Below are 23,277 nucleotides of genomic sequence, written 5' to 3' on the forward strand. Positions count from 1 at the left end.
GTCCCATTTCTAGCTGCCCGACTGCTAAAGTGTAAATGGAATGGAAATCAAAATCAAAGGTCTTTAAAGTAAAAGCTACGACTAGGTCACTCACCACCTAAGGATCACTATCCCCAGCAATGGCGCCAATGTTGGCAGTTCGTAACAAGGCTCAATCCACCGACATAATGTCAAACCGATGGATCAAAACTCGGCTAGTGCATGGAGGCATGGAGTCAAAGAATGTGCAAGAAGCAGACCCTAATCAAGAGAGAGAAGAAGAAGGGAATGCAATGATAATAGCGTAATACTCAATGCCTACTCTATAATCTCACAATCAAGAGGACAACGGTGTACACGCTCATTAATCACTCACACACATAGATCAAAAGCTCAAAGAGCTCACAAATCAAGCGAAGGAGAAGAGAAATGAGAGCGGGAAGCAATAATTAGAGACTAATTAACACTTAATCACACACCATTAACACAAATGACAAAGAGATAGAAGAAGAAGATCACTTAACTTTAAATTGCATGCCATCAAAAGAGAGGAAACACAAGAGGAAGCTCCACTACACGCATCACCATATCCACCTTCCTCCCAAGCTTTCCATGAAAACTCTACTTTCAAAAGGACAAGCGAAAAATGATCTAATTTTCACCTAGGCATACAAAATATCTCTGGCCATCCATGAGATGCATAAAATTGTGTGCATCTCTACAACTCTTAGGCATCATGGTAGCGTCAAATATAAAATCTGGAACTCATGTAGAGCCTGTAATTACATCAAAAGTGCATATACAAATGATATGTATGTCAAACAATTAGCATTGTATGCTAAAAATAGCCTCACTGAATGGTTTTCACTGTGTACTGCTAACAGTAGGTTTATGCACTCATATTTGCACCAAAAATTGCTTGATTTTTCTCTCCAATTGACGCTTCCATTGAGGGGGAGGTTAGTTAGAGAAAAATTATACACCTAAATCTACTCGTAAACACTCATTCTTGCTCAAAAAATCTCTAACTCAAGCTACCATTCTTGACAATGGTGTCAAAATGTTAGCTCCACTTGTAGCATAGCTTCAATGAATCAACAAAAATGTCAATCCGGAGATAGTAGCACCCCAGCTAGGGCATGGAAGCATCGTACATGGGTGAGTGTGTGAGAGCTATGAGTTAGGAAAGACTAGGAATATCATTGGAGGTCATTTGAAATAAGAAGAAGAGAGAACCAATGAAGGAGATTAGTGGTCACACACATGTTAACCCTTATACTAATCACACAATGCTAATTGTGCATTCTCTACTAATCCTTGGGGTGGGCACATCTCACAAGCTCACCCAAGCTCATGGGGTTCTAAATATGCACAAATCCTACTCTACACACTCTTCCAATCATGCACACAACACCATAGTCAAACACCCAATACACAATCAAGAGATTACAAAGAGATTATTTCTTACCTACACACATTAAGACAAAATACGCAACTTAATGAAAAGAAATAAAAAAGAAAGAGAATTAACTTTATAGCATGCATTAATCGATTCATGAAGCAAGTACATGAGGCTCCAAGCTTCCACCTCCATAGCCTCCTCCTTCTCTTTCTCCACTCTAGATTATCCTCACAAAATGATATCTCCCCTTTCACATGACCTACACTTCACTTATATGTATAGAGTTTTAAAAATAAATGGCCGTCCACCCAAGGCACATAGAGTAAATAGAAGATACAAATTGGAACTCATGAAAAAGCTATCAATCTATACATATTGAATAGAAAATGTGCTTTATGGAGAAGGTGTCACAAGAAGAATATGATTTACAATAAAAAATCTACCATCAAAATAAGCTATAAGACCAATTCAAATTGTTGCTTAACTAATCTACATCAATGCAAACAGGAAAATCCAAATATTTGCACTTGCCAAACTAGTGAAGTGATCACGCGTTCCCAATTGATGATCTTACTCAAGTCAAATTGAATAGCTTGTGTCATTCGATAAGAACAACACTATCCATTGTCATCTAAGATGATATAAAGTCACTCTATACCCATTAGTGATCTAAAATGTGCAAACCACTATGAAGATAAGTTGTCATCAGGGTTATCACTAGTGTGCACCTTGAAAAGGTGGATATGCTTATCCTCTAGCACCACTTCGGATGAAAATATATATAAGCTCAATATGCTTTGTCTTTGCATGGGAGACAAATTTATGCCATTTCTATGACCCTCTAGCTATCCTAATGCAAAATAGAAAAATCTATAGCCATGCCAATGTCTCCCACTAGCCACGAGAGCCATAGGGCCTCTTTGGTGGCATCCGTGTTAGCCGTGTACTCAGCCTCTATATAGGCAATGTGCATCCCCACATCCACCACTTGACCATTCTAAACAAGTTATGGAATGGTGGATCCATTCTAGATTTGCAACTTGGTCCTCCTAAACAAGTGGAACAGAACATAAGGCACCCCTAGATCCACCATTGTCCAAACTCACCGCTTGGCTAATCTAAACAAGATGTGGGGTGATAGGTGCATCCCAAATTCACCACTTGGCCATTTTTAACAAGTTGTGTGGAATGGGTGAATGCTAGGTCCACCACTTAGACATTCTCAACAAGATTTTGAAGGTGGGTGCATCCTAGTTCCACCACTTGGCTTATCAAAACAAGTTGGAAAATGGTGGTTGTATCCAAGGTCATCCACTTGGCTATTTTAAACAACTTTGTGGGGGGTGGGTGAAACTAGACCTACCATTTGATCATTCTAAACAAGTTTTAGTCCACCACTTGGTTGTTCAAAATAAGTTTAGACAAGCAATGTACATCTCTCAAATCCACCACTTGGCCATTCAATAAATTAAAAAAATCAAATGTGGATGCAATCCAAATCCACCACTTGGTCATTTTCCAGATGTTTTGGAAGCTGGGTACATCTCAAATCCACCACTTGGTCATTTTGAACAAGTGAAAGAAAGATTGGTGAATCCTAGATCCACCACTTAGCCATTCTGAACACTTTAGAAGAAAAGTGTATCTTAAATTAACCGCTTGGCCATTCTAAACTAGATGGAAGGCAATGTGAATATAAATCCACCATTTGGCGACTCTAAACAAGTCTTGGAAGGTGGGTGCATCCCAGATCTACTAGTTTATTTATTTAAACAAGTTGTGACATGGTGGGTGAATTGAAGATCCACCACTTAGCCAATATGAACAAGTTGTAGACGGTGGCTACATCCAAGATCCACCACTTGGCAGTTAGCGAATCAAGAAGGGTAGTGGCTCATTGGTATTCCCAAGAGCATGCCCATGCTCAAGTAGTGATTAAAGGCGGAGATAACACAAAATAAACTAGCTTTGCATTAGAGATAGAAGTGTCTACACGCTTTCTTGTTATATATAAGAGACAAATGGCCTATAGGAGTATTATATGAGATGACATACAAGGGAATAATGTCCCCTACAAATGTGGGTCAAACCCTACAAGAAAGGAGTCCATTTGGCCTCATGTACAACTAGGCATTGTCACATAAGCATCACATTGACAGCCACATAAGCTCCATTTAGACAAGAGGGGTAAGTCTAAGATAACCAAGGGAAGGGTCATAGGACAAAGCAACAACAAAGACTTCTATGTGCCTAAATTTACACCTAATTATTATATTTTTTAAAGAGTGTCTATATCCTCTCTTAACTCCAACACTCCACTAGCGTAAGTGCTTGGTGATTGCTAGCATTAAAGCACCACATGAGCACCAACCCAAGCTAGCAGACACTCAACTCGAGCATCGTTTTCTACAATTGGTGCACAACGCATTGCAAAGGATGTGGAATCCACAAGCATAATCATCGTCTTGCCTCCACTAATTTGCAAGACTTCCATAGGTGGATTCAACAAGCCATGTCCCCAATGGCATGCTCCAACAACAACTACCACCCAAACCATGCTTATTAGTGTCCCACAACTAAGAGTTCCCTATGTTTTACTATAAAGGATATAGCAAGATATCATCAATGCCCCTAGTGCATTCTTCAAATTATGAACATCATAACAGCATAATTTAGGATATACCACAAGTCCCCATGGCGCTATCAGTGACTAATTTACCATCAAAGCTCTCTCAAAACATGTAACACCACCAAGTTAGGGGTTACTACCTTTGGTCAAAGTTTATGAGTCCCAATAGAGTGCAGTTGTATATTGAATCCAGCTTACACCCTTGTAGGAAAATGTTACAAGGTTTTTTAAAGGGATACGCCAGGTTTGCAAAATAATCATGGCATCAATCAACAAGGCTATGGGACAAACGGCCAGTATTTGCCATGAATAATTGGAACTTGCACCTTGAGGCATTTGTAAGGGGGGTAACTTCATACTCTTGCCACAAAGAGGGAGGGGTGTTGGGAAGAAGAGGGGGGGGGGGGGATATATTGCTTCCAACCCTCTGGCTACAAATTTCTTTCATTAAGCATAACCATCACAAAAATGCATATTCCACTCCCTTTCTTTCTGTCTACCCTCCTCGTGTCAACACCTTCAATGTGGTCATGTACATATGAGTGGCATCCCACTTAAGCCTTTGCTAAAAGAGTAGACCCTCCCTTTGAAAAGACACCTAACAATGTATTAGTGTACCTTAGGTGGTTATTGCCCACATGTCAAACAAGGCGTCCGGAGACGAGCACCTGCACCGCCTTTCAATCCACACACACACACACACACACACACACACACACACACATATGAGAGTGACTCTCACAGAAAATAGGCTAGAGAGGGAGAAAATCATACCTTTAAAATAGCAAGGGTTCTCTATTGTACACAAACATACACCCTCCATTTACACCAAAAGGCAATGGCAATAAATTAAGGTTGTAAGAGAATATCCTAGTGTAAATGTAGTATTTGACAAATAATTGTTACAAGAAACTCTTCCATCTCATTCATGGAAATCTTTTATGTACCAAAGTCCCCATAACCATTAGCTATGGGAATAGAATACTCGCATTATACTCTCATGCAGTGTTTGAGAATGTGGAGCCTGTGACCATTAAAAGAATGAGTGCCCTAAGCAAGAGTAGAAACTCATTCATCCTTCTGCTTACCCCAAAAACTGCATGACAACACTGTCTCAATTGTGCCACTTGAAAATTCAATAATGCCGGTTAAGAGCAAGGAGAAAGAAAATGTTCCGCCTCACATTTGACAAAACTAGGGTAAAGCTTAGAATCATTCAAAAGTTAGTTCAAAAATCACAATTTCCTCTTTGGAAAAGCACAGAGAGAATTTGTGTTTGGTTTAGGACACTGAATTTCCCGAACATTGCTCTCATGGTTATAGAAAACCTGAATCACCACATCCAAATAAGAAACTGGACTGCTAACACGTCTGTAAAAGCCCAAACCACCCTTTACTATACCACACAGGCATATTCAAATGGGATAATGTTGGAGTAAAAATCAGGGTGCACGTAGAACATGGGCCATCTCATCAGGAGACCCAAATTTACAAATCCACCCACATTTACAATAAGACACCCAAATTCCCTACGTTTAATAATCACATGCGGGCATAATGGTTACGGCACGTGGCTTGCTAGGGAGAGGTCGCAGGTTCAAGACGGTGGGATACAAAATTACCCGAATTTACTTTTAGCCCCAAATTGACAAAGTTTCCCGAGTTTACAAACGTGCATCGGATGGCCCACATACTCCCAACTGTAGATCCCTTTGAAAGATACCCATGTAAAATAGTGTAGAAAACTGTCGAGGCTGGCCCACCCTTGACACATGGTGCTCGGCAGTAACAGTCTTTAACAACATGCGAAACTTCAATCAGCTCATGAATTAAGCCTAAAAAGTACACTGTACAGATTTTTATGGTAAGCCAAATAGAACAAACATCATGAACTGAGAACTGGTATAACATTCGTCCTCTGAACAGTTGATGCCTAAGGGAGGGCCAGACGGTAGCAAAGATCGAAGTCAGCTCGTCCTTGCCTCGATAATGCTTTGTACAAGCTCATCAAATTTTGCACCTTTCACCTCAGCAATTTCTTCCCGATTCCGGAACAACTTGAATGTTGGAACCACCTTCACTCCAAGCTTCTTTGCTAATGCCTGAAGTGAATATTTATTTTAAAATATATATATATATATATATAAAAAGAGACCTGTAAAACTTCCGCACCATTAGGACACAAATAGTCCTCACAAAAAAGGTACCTTGTTCTCTTGATTGCAATCAAGCTTTAGGAACAAAACATCTGCATACTTCTGTGATAACTCCACTATCTTGGGATACATAATCTTGCAAGGGCCACACCTGTAGAAGAACAAAAGACCAATCATGCTCTCTCTCTCTCTCAAAAGAAAGATGGGCTTGTACATATACTACAAAGGCCAAAGTGGCAATTATAAAACACAGCCGACACCAGATTTCAACACCCAAAACTACGGAAAAACCCCTCAAGATCTTCAGAGATTGAAAATTTAGGGATCAGTATGGGATAAAAACTACATGCAAATGGGGTGAAGGAGGAAGTCGAGAGATGAAGACATCCAGACAAAACACTTAATACTACGACCTAAGGAGTTTCCCAGCTTAACCAATGGCCGCACCACTAGGACAGCTCTTGGGCTGAATCTCCATCCACAACTCGAAGAGCAGCTAATACTGAAGATTTTTGAGAGAACCGAGGAGAGAAATCTTCCTCAGGGACCATCCCTTGTAGAAATCAACATGGCTATGATACTCCTGTAGCTTCCCAAAACGAAAGGCATCGAAGAGAAGCAAGTTGAGGGCGAAGGAGATTCTTCTTTTTTTTTTGGAATTGGGGGGCCAGGGAGGGGGAGGGGTGTGTGTGTGTGTGCCACATGCGCACCCGCCCGCGTGTATGTTCTCCACACCACCAGCTACAAACCTGCAGCAGTCCACAGCGGTGGCGGCGGCAGCAGAGGGCATGTGGCAAAATGTTTGGCAATAGGCAGACAGGTCACAAGGGAGATGCAGGGTGCTGATATCTGGCTTTGGCTGTGTGTTACACGACCAAAGTGGCAATTATATCTAAGGCAATGTGTCAATTACAAAAAGTGACCAAAGCCACATTACAAGATACAACCACAGGTGAACAAACCCCAGGAGAAATACAGAAGGATCAGGACAAAGGGAAAAATACATGTAAGTGGGGCCGAAATGGAAAACCACAGTCCAAGAACCACAAACAACCACATAAATCTACCTAGAAACCTCTCCAGCAAGCGCTGCAGCACTCTAAAGAAGACTATCGCAATAGATCGGACCCGTTCCAGAGAGGAGGTTTGCTCGACGTTGCAGAGGAGATCATCACCCTATTCACCCTTTTCCGCTACACTTTGACATGGCCACCTTACAAAGCAAGCAAGGCCCAGAATGAGCAACCAAGTACTTCGCCTTCATGTTCTGCAGTGCTTGTTTTGAAGAACGATGGATATTGAAGAATGTGCAATGACTACAGGGCTCTCAACAAAATCACCATCAAGAACAGGTTTCCAATACCCAAGATTAATGACATACTTGATAAGTTGTAAGGTTCTTTGTGCTTTAGCAGAATCAACTTGAAAAGTGGCTATCATTATATTAGAATTGCTCAAGGACATATGTACAAGACCGCGTTCAGGACATCCTTCAAAATTTATGAGTCATTCAGCAAGATGATCGCCCAAATTTTCTGAGATCATAGATAGTTTGGTGACACTTTCTTTGACAACATCAATGTATTCTCCAAGAATGAAGAGGAACACAAGAAACATCTCTTAAAGGTTTTTGAGGCACTGCGGAAACAGAGGTTGGTCATCAACAGGAAGAAGAGTGAGTTCTTCTGGCACATCGTCTCAACAGAAGGTGTACACATGGACCCAACAAAAGATGAGACTATTCGGGATTGGCCAACACTAAAGAATGTACATGAAGTTACAAGTATTTCTTGTCCTATAAAGAGCTTTCAAATAAATAGATGAAATATCAGGTGCACCGGAATTGAAATGGTGACAAGATCTAGACTTTACACTTCCACAAATCTTTACTTCTTTCCTTGCTTGAATGTGTAGTAGTTAGCACGAGAGATAGTTCCTTTTATTTCCTTATCGAGAGAGAGAGAGAGAGAGAGAGAGAGAGAGAGAGAGAGAGAGAGAGAAGGAAAATGACACCCGACGGGGTCCCAACCAACCCTCTCAAGTGCCCCCCACACCATTGCCGATGTGGTATTTGCTTTTAATTGCGCAAATGGAATGTACACACATACAATACCACGACGCCGATTCTACCGACTCCAATGGGGATGTCGCCACGGTAACTCTTCAAAATGAAGCACCTCCAAGGCTGATTTGATGCACCTTCCATCTCGATGAGGGGTTGTTGATGGCCACCAAGGGGTTGATCTGCGCTCCCAATGTGAGAGGAAACAAGGGCTGAAAGCTGGTGCAAAAACGTAAGGACTGAAAACGCAGATGATGATGGTGCCGATGATGGACAGCGATGCGAGCACTTGATGCGGCGAGGGAATGACCGAGAAGAGGCTCAATGGGCTGCCAAAGTACCGGGCTGCAGCAAAGAGGCTAGCGTTAGCAAATCAGGCCGTATCCGGCCAGCAGAAGGGCTGAAAACTGAAAACACTGGGCTGATCTGCTGCTAACTAAAAATGCTGGACTAATCTACGTAGTTGGATGCGAAAAAACGCGAGGGACAATTGTTGCAAAACGCTTGGCTGAATTTTGGCACTCCCAAATCTTACGCAAAAACGCTAGGTATGCTGCTCCTTTTATAGAACTTTTTGAGGTACCAGGTCGGGGAAAATTGTGCAAATGTGTGCACATCTGAGTTTTCAAGTGATAACTCACTACTCTGTAAACCATTTCACGAGCCGACTGGACCGACACGTTCCTCTAGCCTAGGCCTACATGCTCGTCATGTCAAATGCCCACCAAAGTGTGATAACATTTGTCAAAACGCTTGTGCAAACCATTTATCCAAGAGGGTTCCAAAACTAGAAAACCTAATCTAATAAACTCATGCAGGGATGCAGGTCCTCCAAATAGGCTCACAAAATTGCCAATACTAATCCTCCTAGGATTCTAGACACTCCTATCCAAGGATAGGTACAAAATTGGCCCTGGAAGTCGATGTAACATGTCCACTTGGCGCACACAACCATGTGCACGTAACATCTCCTCTTGTTTAAGGTGAGGTACGGGTACCAAACTCCATGCAGGTCATATGATGATCATGAATGAATGGCCTTCTAGATGATGTCCTCCACAGCTATGTTAGAGAGAGGCTCCCCCGGGTGATGTGGAAATGTCGAATAGACAAGGATGGTGATGATACATCTATTCACAAGCACTGGACTACCTCCTAGATCAACAATTCTCTTGTTGGTTGCCAGCCAGCCTTTGCTGCCCCAACTCGGATGGTTGTGAACCAAACTGCAAACCGGATGGATACTCATAGAGTGAATGGCTGGATATGCAAACGTTGATGCGCACGAAAATTACCAGCCAACCTATGTTGCCCCTACGCGGAAAGATTGGCAAGAGCAACACCAGATGGGAGATGAAGATGCATATGTCCTTTGGAATGCCCACGAACCAAAGACAGTCCTCTGTATAAAGTCTTATGAAACCGCCAAATAACTCCTCAAAGATAGTGGCTCCTCTTGGGGCTTCGACTAGATTGTTGTATGATGGAAGCACTGGATGAATCTTCATCTCTACAACGGATGTGGCTGCAAATGTAGGCTTACGATGTCTACGAACTCTCACGGTAGTTGCATCTGATTGGAACCATTTGGCTCCGGATTGATGGCCACCGATTGCTAAGGAGATGCAGATGGTGTGGACTTAATGTGCTGCCAAAGATGTGCACAGATCAATGATGCAATGCCTCTTCTGGAATGATGGGATTCTCAGATGTGGCTGCAAATGTAGGCTTATGATGTCTACGAACTCTCATGGTAGTTACATATGATTGGAACCCTTTGGCTCCGGATTGATGGCCACCGATTGGTAAGGAGATGCAGATGGTGGACCCAATGTGCTACCAAAGATGTGCACAGATCAATGATGCAATGCCTCTTCTGGAATGATGGGATTCTCCAAGCAGATGGGAGAGATGGTTGTCCAAACAATGCCAAGACTCCAAAGCTAATAGGCTGATGTGGATGGTGCCTTTCTTTGTCGTTAAAGGCCGCTAACAAATCCTAATACTCGCAATCAACATCTTCATGTTTCCAGTGCATGTCTTCAATGATACCATATGTTATGTCGAAGAAGTTATGATTGCAAATATCCATGATAGGATTTCGTTATGTCGAGGTGTCGAGCGTGCACACAGAATCAACTACCCTCTCGCAGGCACATCACAATTGTAACTCCTGATTTCCTACACTCAAGGGGAATGGTTGTTGGGTGCAGCAAAAGTGTTTATGGATTTAGCTCAGATCTAATACTCCGTACAAACACAAGGGACACTTTACTTCCCTTGAAGAAATTGAGCTGAAAGAAAGAGAGAGGCACAAGAGAGAAGAGAGAGAAAAGAAACGACACAGGGATGTCGGGTCCCAAACCCTCAAGGGTCCCCCTTGCTCTATTGTCAAAGCAAGTACTTTCTTTATTCTTGCACAATGTTGATATAATGACTAAATGCTGAGATGTTGATGCTAATGGGTACTCGTGCTACTGATGCTAGCAACTAGAGTGATGCTATTGATGCTGGGTACGATTGAGTACTAAGGTACTGAGAGGTTCTATGTCTACGATGATGATGATGACGACGACGAAGTACTGCTGGCGTCTATGTCGACGACGACGATGTCGACGGCGAGATACTGATGGGGTCTATGTCAACAGCAATGACTGTGAAGAACACCTTGCTATGTGTGTTTATTCATGACTGAACTTAGAAAAAAATTGAAATTGAACTTATAACTAGAGACAAAGACTCAAGAGACTGAATGTGTGTTGATTAATTGAAATGTGTTACAAGGGCGTTCTTATATAGAAATTGAAAAGACACGATGAAGAGACATGATCATAGGTCAAAACACATGACTCTAGGCCAATAGTCGTGTCCCTCTGCTGGAGAGTCATGACCCTTCGGTGTAAAGGTGCAGCCGTTCGTTGAAGAGGCATGGCTATTCGCTGAACAGATGCGACTCTTAGACGAAGATACGCATCCTTTGGAGAATCGGGAGTCTCGGATCTGGTGCATCTTCGTATCTGCAAAAGAATCAAGTGAAGAAGGTAATACCAAGACAGAATACGTCACAATCATCACATTCCCTCCCATTTAAAATAAAACCTTCTAAGTTAAATGATTGTCATGCGTTCATCAAAAAATTCTTGTAGGAGGTTAGGGTATTGTTGCATTTCTTCGTCCGCTTGCCAAGTAGAGTCGAATTCCTCAAGATCCATCCACTTGACTAGGAATTCTGTAATAATCTTCCGTCTTGTCTCCTTCTGACGAACATCAAGTATAAGTTCTGGGACTAAAATCAAGCGCTCTTCTTCAATTTCTAGGAGATATGATCAGACATATGGAATAATTGAATCTCTTGGAATATATTTCTTTAGCCAAGAAATATGAAATGTTGAATGAATTTTTTCCCATGCTGGTGGAAGTTCAAGTCTGTAATTGATTGTAGAACACTTCTTCAAAATCTTGAAAGGACCATAATATTTGGGCCGTAACTTCACAAAGACAGACTTTACCTTATATCATGCAAAGGAACATATAATAACACAAAGTCTCCTTCTTGAAACTCTGTATGGCGACGATGTTTATTTGTTCGCTTTTGAGAAGTTTGTCGAACATGTGTCAATTTGTCCTTGATCTGAATAAGAATATCTTGCATCTCATTTACCAACTAATATGCCAAAGCAACCTTATGTTGTATCACAAAGTTTGTAGGAATCAATGGATATATTTGAAGGCTGCTTGGAAGGGAGTCATGCCAATTGCTGAGTGAAAGGAATTATTATAAGCAAACTCCGCCAATAGCAAATATTCTTCCCAGGAATTAAGGCGAGTCTGTATGTACTGTCGCAACATTTCCTCTAATATTTGATTCACTCATTCAGTTTGCCCATCAGCTCAACTTAATAAAAGATTCATAACCCAATGATTTGAATAAGGAGGTCCAAAAATGTCCTGTGAACTTTGGATCTCGGTCTGAAATAATTGATTTTGGCAATTCATGGATTCAAAATATATGTTGCACGAATAACGAGGCAATATCTGGTGCTGAAGTGATAGTTCTGCAAGGTATAAATGTGCCATTTTGGAAAATCGATCCACTATCACCAATATCTCAATATTGTCTTTTGAAGATTTGGGCAACGTTGTAATGAAGTCCATGCTAAAGCTTTCCCAACGTTCAATTGGAATTGGTAAAGGCTCTAACAATCCTTGTGGTAATTGTCTTGATGCCTTCATAGTTTGACAAGAGTGACAAGCTTTAACAAAGGTCACAATATCTTGCTTCATTTGTGGTAAATAATATAAAGTTGTGCCAACAATTTATACGTTTTGTGGATGCCAGGATGAGCAGCATTAGGCACGTCATGATGTTCTTCAATAATCATCTTTCTCAAGCGCAAATTGTGTGGTACGCAAATTCTATCTTCATAATAAAACAGATCATCGTGTATTGTATATGATGTTAGACTTACACCACTCTGCTGCTTCACAGGTCTAGGGCATACATGTACGGCTAGTATGTCTCGGGCTGGCCACCCATAGTCTAGGTTATACCTGGTCCGACCACCCGACTTTGGGGCCGGCCGCCACTTTTGTCCGGGCGCCCACATAGATTTTCATATATCATTTTTCTGTTGGGTCATGGGGATTTTTATCAAGCCTTGCCCTACCTCCCCTTGGGCACCTATTTAGGGGGCCAAGGAGGTACCCACTTCCACATCTCTCATCTCACAGAGATCACACATCTGATTATTGTGTAATGGGTCTTTTGCTCATGGTAGTCATGAGGGGCTGATCGCCCCATCTTCACCATCTCTAGCGTTTGTGCTCTACTCTCTCTCTCTCTCTCTCTCTCTCTCTCTCTCTCTCTCACACGCGCACTCTCACATGGTATCAGTAGCTTAGGCTTTCCATGGCCTGGGACAGCACATCTCAGCATACCGTTCTCATCCCAAGATCAATATAACCAACGTTTTCATGCAAAATCTGCCAGCGTTTTGCAAACAACCAGGCGCGCGATGAGATCTGCATTTTTTCGTCGCGGAGGATCCCCCTCCACCTGCGTTTTTGCAGATCAGGCTGCTAGCACTTCACTTCTGGGAACATTTCATCGCCGGAAACCTTCTCTACTATATCTGCGTTTTTGGGTTTTCAACCCATTTTTGGCGGTTTTATTGGTCACTTTGTGTTTCCACAAGTTGCTAGGTACCTAGGGTACCCATCAAGCCTTTGTTTTTTCAGCAAACAGAAGGTTTTTGGTGCCAAAAAGTGCAGCAAAAGTGGGCTGTAAATTGACCTACGTTTTTGCAACAGGAGGGCGGCGCTTAGCTTCTGGACCCCGGATCTCGCCACCACCTATTTGGCCTTGCATCTGGTGCATTGCTTGCGAGTATCCTCTCCGTCTTCATCAAATTTCAGCCATTACCCCTTGCTGTTTTCTCTGTTTTCAGCCCATCAGGGGCAGTGACAGTGATTCACCACCCTTCCCATACTCCTCTGCACCGCTCCAGACCATGCCGAGAGCGTACGAGCACGCTGAAATTCGATGGACAGCAGCGTTTGCAACACCTCGCAGTTGCGTTTTTTGGGTGGACAGCAGCGACATGGTTTGTGTTTTTCACAGAGGATGAAGTTATGCCAGGACACCATCCGATGGTGGTCCATGCGGTCTCTCAGTGAGACTGGTGCAGTACACGGTATCTTCAACATCACGAGCATACGATGTTAGACTTACCCCACTCTGCTGCTTCACAAGTCTAGGGCATACATGTACAGCTAGTATGTCTCCAGGCTGGCCACCCGTAGTCTAGGTTGCTCCTAGTCGCTGCCCTTGTTTGGGGCCGGCCGCCCCCTTTTTCCAAGCACCCTCATATTTTTCCATATATCATTTTTATGTTGGGTCGAGGGGGATTTTTATCAGGCCTTGCCCTACCTCCCCTTGGGCACCTATTTATAGGGCAAGAGGGGTACCCACTTCCACATCTCACAGAGATCACACATTTGATTGTAATGGGTCTTCTGTTCATGGCAGTCATGGGGGCTGATCGCCCCCTCTTCACCCTCTCTTGCGTTTGTGTCTACTGTCTCTCTCTCCTCTCCTCTCTCACGCTTCCGCACATGCGTACTCTCACATGGTATCAGACGCCAGTTCACATGGTATCAACAGATTAGGCTTTCCATGGCCTGGGACACCGCATCTCCGCATCAAGTTCTCCTCCCAAGTTCAACATAACCAGCGTTTTCATGAAAAATTTGCCAACACTTTGCAAACAACCAAACGTGCGGTGAGATCTGCGTTTTTCGTTGCGGAGGATCCCCCTCCCCCTGCGTTTTTGCAGATCAGGTCAACGTTTTTGCATCAAGCTGCTAGCGCTTCACTTTTGGGATCATTTCATCGCCAGAAAGGTTGGATCAACACGTACGTAGTACGGATCGGTTCCGTACTTACCGTACGGACGTTCTGTACGGATCCGTGCGTTTTTTTTTTTTTTTGAGCTCGTACGGTGCTGATTTAAAATAAAAATCTAAGTCTCTTGCAATAGTTACACAGTATGTGGTTGTCTTGTAAAACGTGTCTTTGAATGTCTCTATAAGTTGTTGGCTTCTCTCTTGTTTTTTATTGGAAATGTCCTAGATTACCCTAAAGCACTAAAATTACCCTAGATATGGCCATGCTCATGGCATATGGGATTCCGACATTACCAGAGAAGACACCACCATGTTGGGTGGACAGACACTTACCACTTGATCTCGACACGTCAAAACACTTGCTTACACAAGAGCATCTACATGGCCTTAGGGAGAGGATCTTGAATCTCTTCTTGGACAGGTTCATTGCTTGGATCTACAGACTGGAGTGGGACTTCAGTGCTTTGGACTTTCTTGGAGAGTTTACCCGCGAGATACGGGAGATCAGGCATCCCGCGACTACATCCGGAGTCACCCAGAGCTTGGCTTGGATGGTAGCGCAGTTGCTCTTCTACACTCCTGATCATTTGGATTGCTACCTTCTGAGTTGCTTACACTCACCCTTGGTAACCTTACAGCAGAAATCCCCCAACCTACAGTAGCCCATGCCAAGCTCATTCACATTGAGAGCCACACCGACTTGCGGTTGGTGGCGTTGTTGGCGAGGATTCTGTTTTGGTTGACACCGGAGGATTGGAGGCAGGAGATACAGGCAAGACGGTGCAGACAGATTGGTCTAGCCTTTCCTCTTCTCATAGGATATTCACAGTGCAGACTCTCAGTCTGGCTTCCCTACTTCATACAGGATGATTATAGTCTGACCACACCTCTTCTCAGAGGCCCTTCACAACACACACTGTTGAGTCTAGCTTTTCTTTCATCTTGGATTACCCTACCTACTGACAGGACACCATCCGGTGGTGGTCCGTGCAGTCTCCCGGTGACTGTTGCAGCTTACGGTAGCTTCTACAGTGCAGACTGCTTAGTTTGGCTTTCCTTGATTCGGAGGAGTTTATGGCGCAGATTACTACATCTGGCCTTCCTGGAGTTTTTCACAACTTAGCCACCTTGCCACACTAGGTTACAGGTTCATGCATTGACAGGCTTCCGGTCATGCTCGTGACGGTTCCTGGGTTTCCCCATTTACTCCAAACGGTTTGACTATAGACACCACAGATCCTATTGGACAGGACACTTGCAGGCCTATTGGCACTTCTTTTACGACAAGGAGTTGTTTTCACACTCAGTTCGGGACCTTCACATAGTATCTTCACCTTGTATAGACGGAGTACAGCAGTTTACTACACTGCTCGTGACGGCACCACACCATGGAGATTTCTTGGCGGTCCGGACACCCTAGACTGTTGCTACACTCGTGGAGTTCGCCGGAGTATTGTCCTTCACTGGACATCGCAGCAGACATCTTCATCATTTGCCTCACATCTTCGGCTTCATGCGGTTTGTTCAGCATCCGGTGTTGAGAGGGGGTGTTAGACTTACACCACTCTGTTGCTTCACAAGTCTAGGGCATACATGTACGGCTAGTATGTCTCCGGGCTGGCCACCCATAGTACCTGGTCCGGCCGCCCGAGTTGGGCCCGCCGGCCGTCCACTTTTGTCCGAGCGCCCACATATATTTCCATATATCATTTTTCTGTTGGGTCGTGGGGATTTTTATCAGGCCTTGCCCTACCTCCCCTTGGGCACCTATTTATGGGGCCAAGGGGGGACCCACTTCCACATCTCTCATCTCACACATCTGATTAGTGTGTATTGGATCTTCTGCTCATGGTAGTCATGAAGGGCTGATCGCCCCCTCTTCACCATCTCTAGAGTTTGTGTTCTCTCTCTCTCTCTCTCTCTCTCTCTCTCTCTCTCTCTCTCTCTCTCTCTCTCTCTCTCTCTCTCTCTCTCTCTCTCTCTCTCTCTCTCTCTCTCTCTCTCTCTCTCTCTCTCTCTCTCTCTCTTTTCCGCACACGCACACTATCACATATGCTACAACCAAGTTCATTTTGCCTGTGTAAGAGTAGCCATTCGAATTATCCATCTTAGAGAAGAGTTCATAAGTCAATCTTAGATTCTCAAGGATTACAAGAAATGAGCCCAAATCTCATATTTAAAGGCCCTTGGCCTAAAAAGCAATTGCAGTGAAGAGCCTTCAAACACAAAAGTATCTGGTCCAAAAGCAAAGCCAAAAAGCTGCCAGCGCAATTTACGAAAATCCGTATAGTCCTGCCACATTAGCACCGTCAACGTGAAAAGCGAAAATCCGTACAGTTCTGCCACGTCATCAGCCAGTGTGATTTTCAAAAATCTACCACATCATCAGCTTGCTTCGCAAGTTCTTGTGTGTGTGTGTGTGTGTGTGTGTGAGAGCCTTGCTTTATTTCATGTTGCTCTGCCTCTTCACTTAGGGTTTAGGCCCCTCGGCTCACATCTGCAAGTTGGCTCCCTTCTTCAGGGCTTTGACACGTCATCAGTTTGTGACACCTAAGCTAGGCTAACTGAACCCCTGTCATGAAGTAGCTTGTCCACACACACATAGGGTTAGATGTGTCACCTGACACCCGTCCCCTAACGCGTCCCTTGTGACTATGTTGCAATTGTCTCCCCACTCTGTATACAGTTAAAGGTTAGAGATGTTTGCAAAATCTGTATCTGAAGCATACTGCTTGAGCATTTCCTCAAAAATCTGATGATGCAGCATCGTGACTGCAGATACTTGTGGCTTTCGAGACAACGCTTTGACCCCTAAATTCTTCTTTTTGGTGATATAAACAATTTGGAAATGGAACTGCGACAATATATTTGACCATCTCATGTCACGTGCACATGGCTGTGTGCACCATGTGGACATGCTTCATCGACTTCCAGAGCCAATTTTGTATCTATCCCTAGATAGAAGTGTCTAGAATCCTAGGAGGATTAATACCGGCACTGGCATGCTTCCTGGAGAAGGTGCAGAGTCTAGAGTACCGGCTTGTACTGTGTTGATGCAATATAAAGAAATACCGAAAGGGGCGCCAAGGTTTGGGGCCAATACTCTCTAGGGTGGAATTCCGCCACTCCGTGTCACGTGTCGTCTCTCTTTCAGTTCAGTTGTTATTGAAGTGCTAAAAGTCTGTTCAGTCTGTTCTTTTCTATTGGCACGTGGTGCCCGTCTTGTGACATTAAGAAGTGATCTAGCACTTTTGTGAGTCTGTTCGCAGACCGTGCATGTCCAGACACTTAGAGTAGATGCATATCCTCTGGTTGCACACAACATGATCATCAGATTACCATCAGATTCCATCAGGCGCATTTTTACAGTGCATAGACCTATTTTCCCTATTTTTGACATTTTTGACTTATTATTTTTAAGTGACTTTTGTTGGGAACTAGGTAGGGCAAATTTACCAAGCATGTATATAAGAAACCTAGCGCTAGCACTTTCTGTCAGAAGAGGCAGCAAGAACCAAAGTGCTCAACGGGCACCTTCTCAGCAGGACCCCAACACCTAGCGTTTTGGAGCAGCAAACCTAGCGTTTTTTGCATCACCAAGCCTAGCGTTTTCAGCCTTGCAGACCTTCCAGCGTTTTGCATTGCAGATACCACCTGGCGACAGCAGTACAGCACACTCCCTAGCATTTTGGCATAAGACAGCAGATCAGCCCTAGAGTTAGCAGAATTCCACAGCATGACAAAAATCAGCCCTAGCGTTTTTCGTTTGCAGATCAGCCCCTAGCGTTTTGCAGATTCATCGCGACAGGACATCAAGAAGCACAAGTGTTTTCAGTTTTCAGCAGTCAGATACCCGCAGTAGAACCCCCGAACCTCGCAGATCTCACCTTCCCGCAGCAGATCCTCACCGCACGATCAGATCCAGCGTAGTTTGCAGATTCAGCCCGGAAAACGCAGATTTCAGCATCTACGTTTTCAGCACGCCGTCGTCGCATCATCGCCATCAACATAGTCACCAACATAGAGTCAGAATTCAGCAAATAAAGATTTGCAGATTTCAGCCATTAGCATTTTCAGATTTCAGCCCGTCTCGTCGTCGTCGTCGTCGTCGTCGACATCGTCGGCAAGTCCAAGCATTGTAGAGATTTGTGCAATCAATAGTAGACCGCTCTCGCCATAGAGAGTGGGGCCTTCGGAGTAGGGTTTTGACAACATTCTGGTGTCGTATTCTTCTCTCTCTATCACTCAGTCTCATGCACCTTCATTCACAGTGTTCACCACTTTGTTTGTGTCCATTGCACTCTCTCACTAAAGGAACGGAAGGCTCTCCCTTCTGTAAGTAAAAGGAACCCTTGAGCACAGTTCGGAGAACTCATCTTGAGCTAAGTTCAACATTCACTTCCGCTGCGCACCTTACAACGGGGGACGGGGCTCAAATGGATTTTTAGTGTAAAAGAGAGGGCGGGACGGCAGGTGGGGATGCAAACGTGGGGACGGGAAGCCCAAAAATGGGCGTCTCCTGTGACTATGAATTGCAAGAAGGAAGGTTATCTGATGCGAAAAAGGTGTTGAAAAAGTGCCACAATCGTCCTTTTGTTGGGCACAGAGGAATCAAGGGTACCTGGTGAAAAAGTATTTCTATTGGCCTCAACTCAAGAAGGACGTGGTCATCACCTGGACGAGTTTGTGCATACTTGTGTAGTGTGTTAGAAGGTAAAGTTTGATAGGCATAAAATCAACAAAGAAATGGAGAAAGAGAGGGACATGCCTCAAGGCTATAAGCGTGGTTTCCATCTAGAGGACATGTAGGCCTCTGCACTTCTACGCCTACACCTAGCACCAGGTGCTCTGAATCTGTATCGAATGCGCATTGGCAAATGGGCTGCCCTCGGGAGGAAGCTTAGAGGGAACGTGTTGTTGCCCATCGCCCTAATAAAGAGACGCTGCTGGAGTCTAAAAACGCAGGTAGCAAGAAAAAAATGCTAGCATACCTGGTACCTACAAGCCTCAAGTTGCAACCCCATTGGAGCACCCAAGAGAGGGCGCCCTCCTCGGGGGCTAAACTATTGTGCTCTAGAGGTCTCGCCCTGGGCCCCTATATAGGCCCATCTACACCCAACCTCCAAGCTCCACAACTAGAAAAAAGGGCCCCAATAAATGGGGGAACAACTAGAAGTGGGAGCTATTGGCCCAAAGGACCTTGGGAAAGCAGGGAAAATTCAAAAAATACCCTGGGGACTGGAGCCTACATGACCATGAAACTAAGCCAAAACCCTAAGCTAAAATTGCCTGGGAAATCTCGGCATGAGAGAGCTCCCTCGCACTCACCAGGCATAGCCACAAAACATCCGACTCCCTAACACCTATCCTTGGGAGAGACTGGAAGTAACGAGGACGGGCATGACGTGCCAACGGAAAAGAATAGCCTGAACAACTTCAAATAACAACTTCTCTTTGGTAGGACCGATATGCCTTCAAAACAGCACACGCCTGAAGCTCTGATACCACTATAACAGGGACGAGCACGACGTGCCAACGGAAAAAAATAGCCTAAACAACTTTAAGTACTTCAAATAACAACTGAACTGAAAGAGAGAGTGTATGACACACAAGACGGGGCATGGCAGAGTTCCACCCCAAGAGAGCACTGGCTGTCACAAGACGGGCACCACGTGCCAATAGAAAAGAACAGACTGAACAGATCTTTAGCACTTCAATAACAACTGAACTAAAAGAGAGAGACGACACGTGACACGGAGTGGCGAAATTCCACCCCAGAGAGTATTGGCCCCAAACCTTGGCACCCCTTTTGGTATTTCTTTATATTGCATCAACACAGTACAAGCCGGTACTCCAGACTCTTCACCTTCTCCAGGAAACATGCCAGAGAATGAGCCCTAATCTCATATTTAAAGGCCCTTGGCCTAAAAAGCAATTACAGTGAAAAGCCTTCAAAACTCAAAAGCTCCTGGTCCAAAAAGCAATGCCAAAAGCTGCCAGCTTTTCAAAAATCGCGCTAGTGTCCGTACAGTAGGCCACGTGTCAGCCCGCCACGTCAGCAAATCAAGGTTAGGGTTAGGGTTAGCGTTAGGGTTAGGATTTCGGACAAATTTAGGGTTTTTTATTTTAGGGTTAGGGTTTCAACAGAATTAGAGTTCAACAGAATTAGGGTTTCAGACAGAATTAGGGTTTCTAATTTTAGGGTTTCGACACGTTAGCAGTTTGTTACATCTCCCTTCTTGAAAGAGAGTAATCGTCCGCGATTACAGCATATCTGCATAAGAACTCGAGTTAGCTCAAAATTTTCCGAGGGTCATTCTGAGGGACAATCAGTTTGCTCTTTTTATTAAGAAGTTAGCTTCTCCTTTCTGCTCTTCTGATCAAGGAGTTAGCTTCTCCTTTCGGTTGTTTAACGAGTTAGCTTCTCCTTTCGTCCAAATCAAAACTCTTGATATTCCGACGTAGTAAATTAGCCATCACACCCAGACTGTACTGATCTTCCACGGGTGTCTTGATGCACTAAAATTACATACCCAAGCACTCTCATCCAATTAGGAATATTCAGTGGTTGGCACATCGCAATGCAACACAAATGCTTACATATGCATGTTACAAGACATAGAAACATAAAGCCACCAATGAACACTCCTCCCGCATAACCTAACAAGGTCCGGGCCGGGAGATATTCAACGACTCCCTCATCGCTCCTCCCGCATAACCTAAAAAGGTCCGGGCCGGGAGATATAGAGGCCTTTTACAACCAAACGCCCCCCAAACCGCAGCCTGCGTCGTTTGGAGGTGCCGAGAGTTACCACTGCTCAGACTTCTTAATACTCCTCTCGCATAACCATCCAGGTCCGGGCCGGGAGTCACAACAACAATTATTTTACAAGCATACAACCAAACGCTCCCCCGGCATCGGCCTGCATCGTTCGGAGGTTTTCAAACATACAACGAAACGCTCCCCAAGCATCGGCATGCGTCGTTCCGAGGTTCAAACAATACCAAAACAATATTTCTCACTTCTCCACTCGGGAATAAAATCACCAATCATTGAAACCAGTATCAAACCAGAGTCAAACAATTCAAATCGGCACCAAAACAGGTTCAAAACAGATTTCAAACAATGTCCAAACAGGATCACCAAACAAGATCAAACAGAACTCAAACTTAAAAAGCAATCTCGATATCAATCGAGCTCGAAAAGTCGACTGACTTTCCATCTTGAAACCTGCACCAAAAATTAGGGTTAGGTTCCTTCCATGAGGTCGTAGCCGAGCACAGCATGGTCCGTCAACTCTTGGACAAACAGTGTTTTCATTGGCGGCGATGGTAGTCCCAAGATAGCAATCGCACTAAACCTCCAAGGTCATCTGCTCGTGAAGAGACATCTATTGAGAGATGTCGAGAAATTTCAAAATATAATCTGCTAGGGTTTCTATGGCAAGCATTTCAGGATACCCCACTGTGCCAGAAGTTGAACTCCAAAGGAAGATGTCAGAAACCATATAACTTCGGGCAAAAAATTTCTTGAAAGCTTGCCAAGTACTTTGAGTATGCTGCTTGGTAGCTATCAACATCTGCATGGCACTGCCTCTGAGATAAACAGTGACTCGAAACAAATCTCGGATCCTTCTTTTGCAAGTGATCTTAATGGCTTATGCCCTGTAAAACATGAGCGATGAAGACGGGAGCGCGCCCGATGCGCGATGAAGTAAGGGTGGGAGTGGCTAACAAGATCCCTCAAATAAAATTCCAATGATCCCTCAAATAAAATTCCAATAGCTCTATCTGCTCTTTTGTAGGACCGATATGCTTTCAGAAAAGCACACGCCTGATGCTCTGATACCACTGTCACAAGACGGGCACCACGTGCCAATAGAAAAGAACAGACTGAACAGACCTTTAGCACTTCAATAACAACTGAATTGAAAGAGAGAGAGAAGACACGCGACACGGAGTGGCGGAATTCCACCCCAGAGAGTATTGGCCCCAAACCTTGGCGCCCCTTTCAGTATTTCTTTATATTGCATCAACACGGTACAAGCCGATACTCCAGACTCTGCACCTTCTCCAGGAAACATGCCAGAGAATGAGCCCTAACTCATATTTAAAGGCCCTTGGCCTAAAAAGCAATTACAATGAAAAGCCTTCAAAACTCAAAAGCTCCTGGTCCAAAAAGCAATGCCAAAAGCTGCCAGCTTTTCATAAACCGCACTGGTGTCTGTACAGCAGGCCACGTGTCAACCCGCCACGTCAACAAATCAGGGTTAGGATTAGGGTTAAGATTTCGGGTAGAATTAGGGTTTTTGATTTTAGGGTTAGGGTTTCAACAAAATTAGGGTTCAACAAAATTAGGATTTTTTATTTTAGGGTTTCGACACGTCAGCAGTTTGTTACACTGGCCCCAAACCTTGGCACCCCTTTCGGTGTTTCTTTATATTGCTTCAACTCAGTATAAGCAGGTACTCCACACTCTACACCTTCACCCGAAAGCATGCCAGAGAATGAGCCCTTGGCTCATATTTAAAGGTGTCACAAACTACTGAGGTGTCAAGCCACTGAAGAACGAAGCCGATTTGCAGATCCTAGCCGAGGGACCTAAACCCTAAGAAGCAGAAGAAGTTGAAGTTCCCACCAACTT

General features: G+C 44.1%; 1 protein-coding gene across 1 annotated transcript in view; it reads right to left on the minus strand.

Moving 5' to 3' along the window:
- Nucleotides 1-5,818: 5,818 nt before the first annotated feature.
- Nucleotides 5,819-23,277, minus strand: part of LOC147452307 (thioredoxin F-type, chloroplastic-like) — a 32,938-nt gene continuing 15,479 nt past the window's right edge. The window contains exons 2-3 of the mRNA XM_086518056.1: nt 6,218-6,317; nt 5,819-6,112 (exon numbers count right to left, since the gene is read on the minus strand). Of these exons, the coding sequence (XP_086374182.1) occupies nt 5,978-6,112; nt 6,218-6,317 (235 nt within the window). The 3' untranslated portion in view covers nt 5,819-5,977. The remainder of the gene's footprint in view (nt 6,113-6,217; nt 6,318-23,277) is intronic.

The sequence above is a fragment of the Adiantum capillus-veneris genome, chromosome 8 (genome assembly GCF_014529385.1).
Source record: "Adiantum capillus-veneris isolate H3 chromosome 8, ASM1452938v2, whole genome shotgun sequence".
Classification (NCBI taxonomy): domain Eukaryota; kingdom Viridiplantae; phylum Streptophyta; class Polypodiopsida; order Polypodiales; family Pteridaceae; genus Adiantum; species Adiantum capillus-veneris.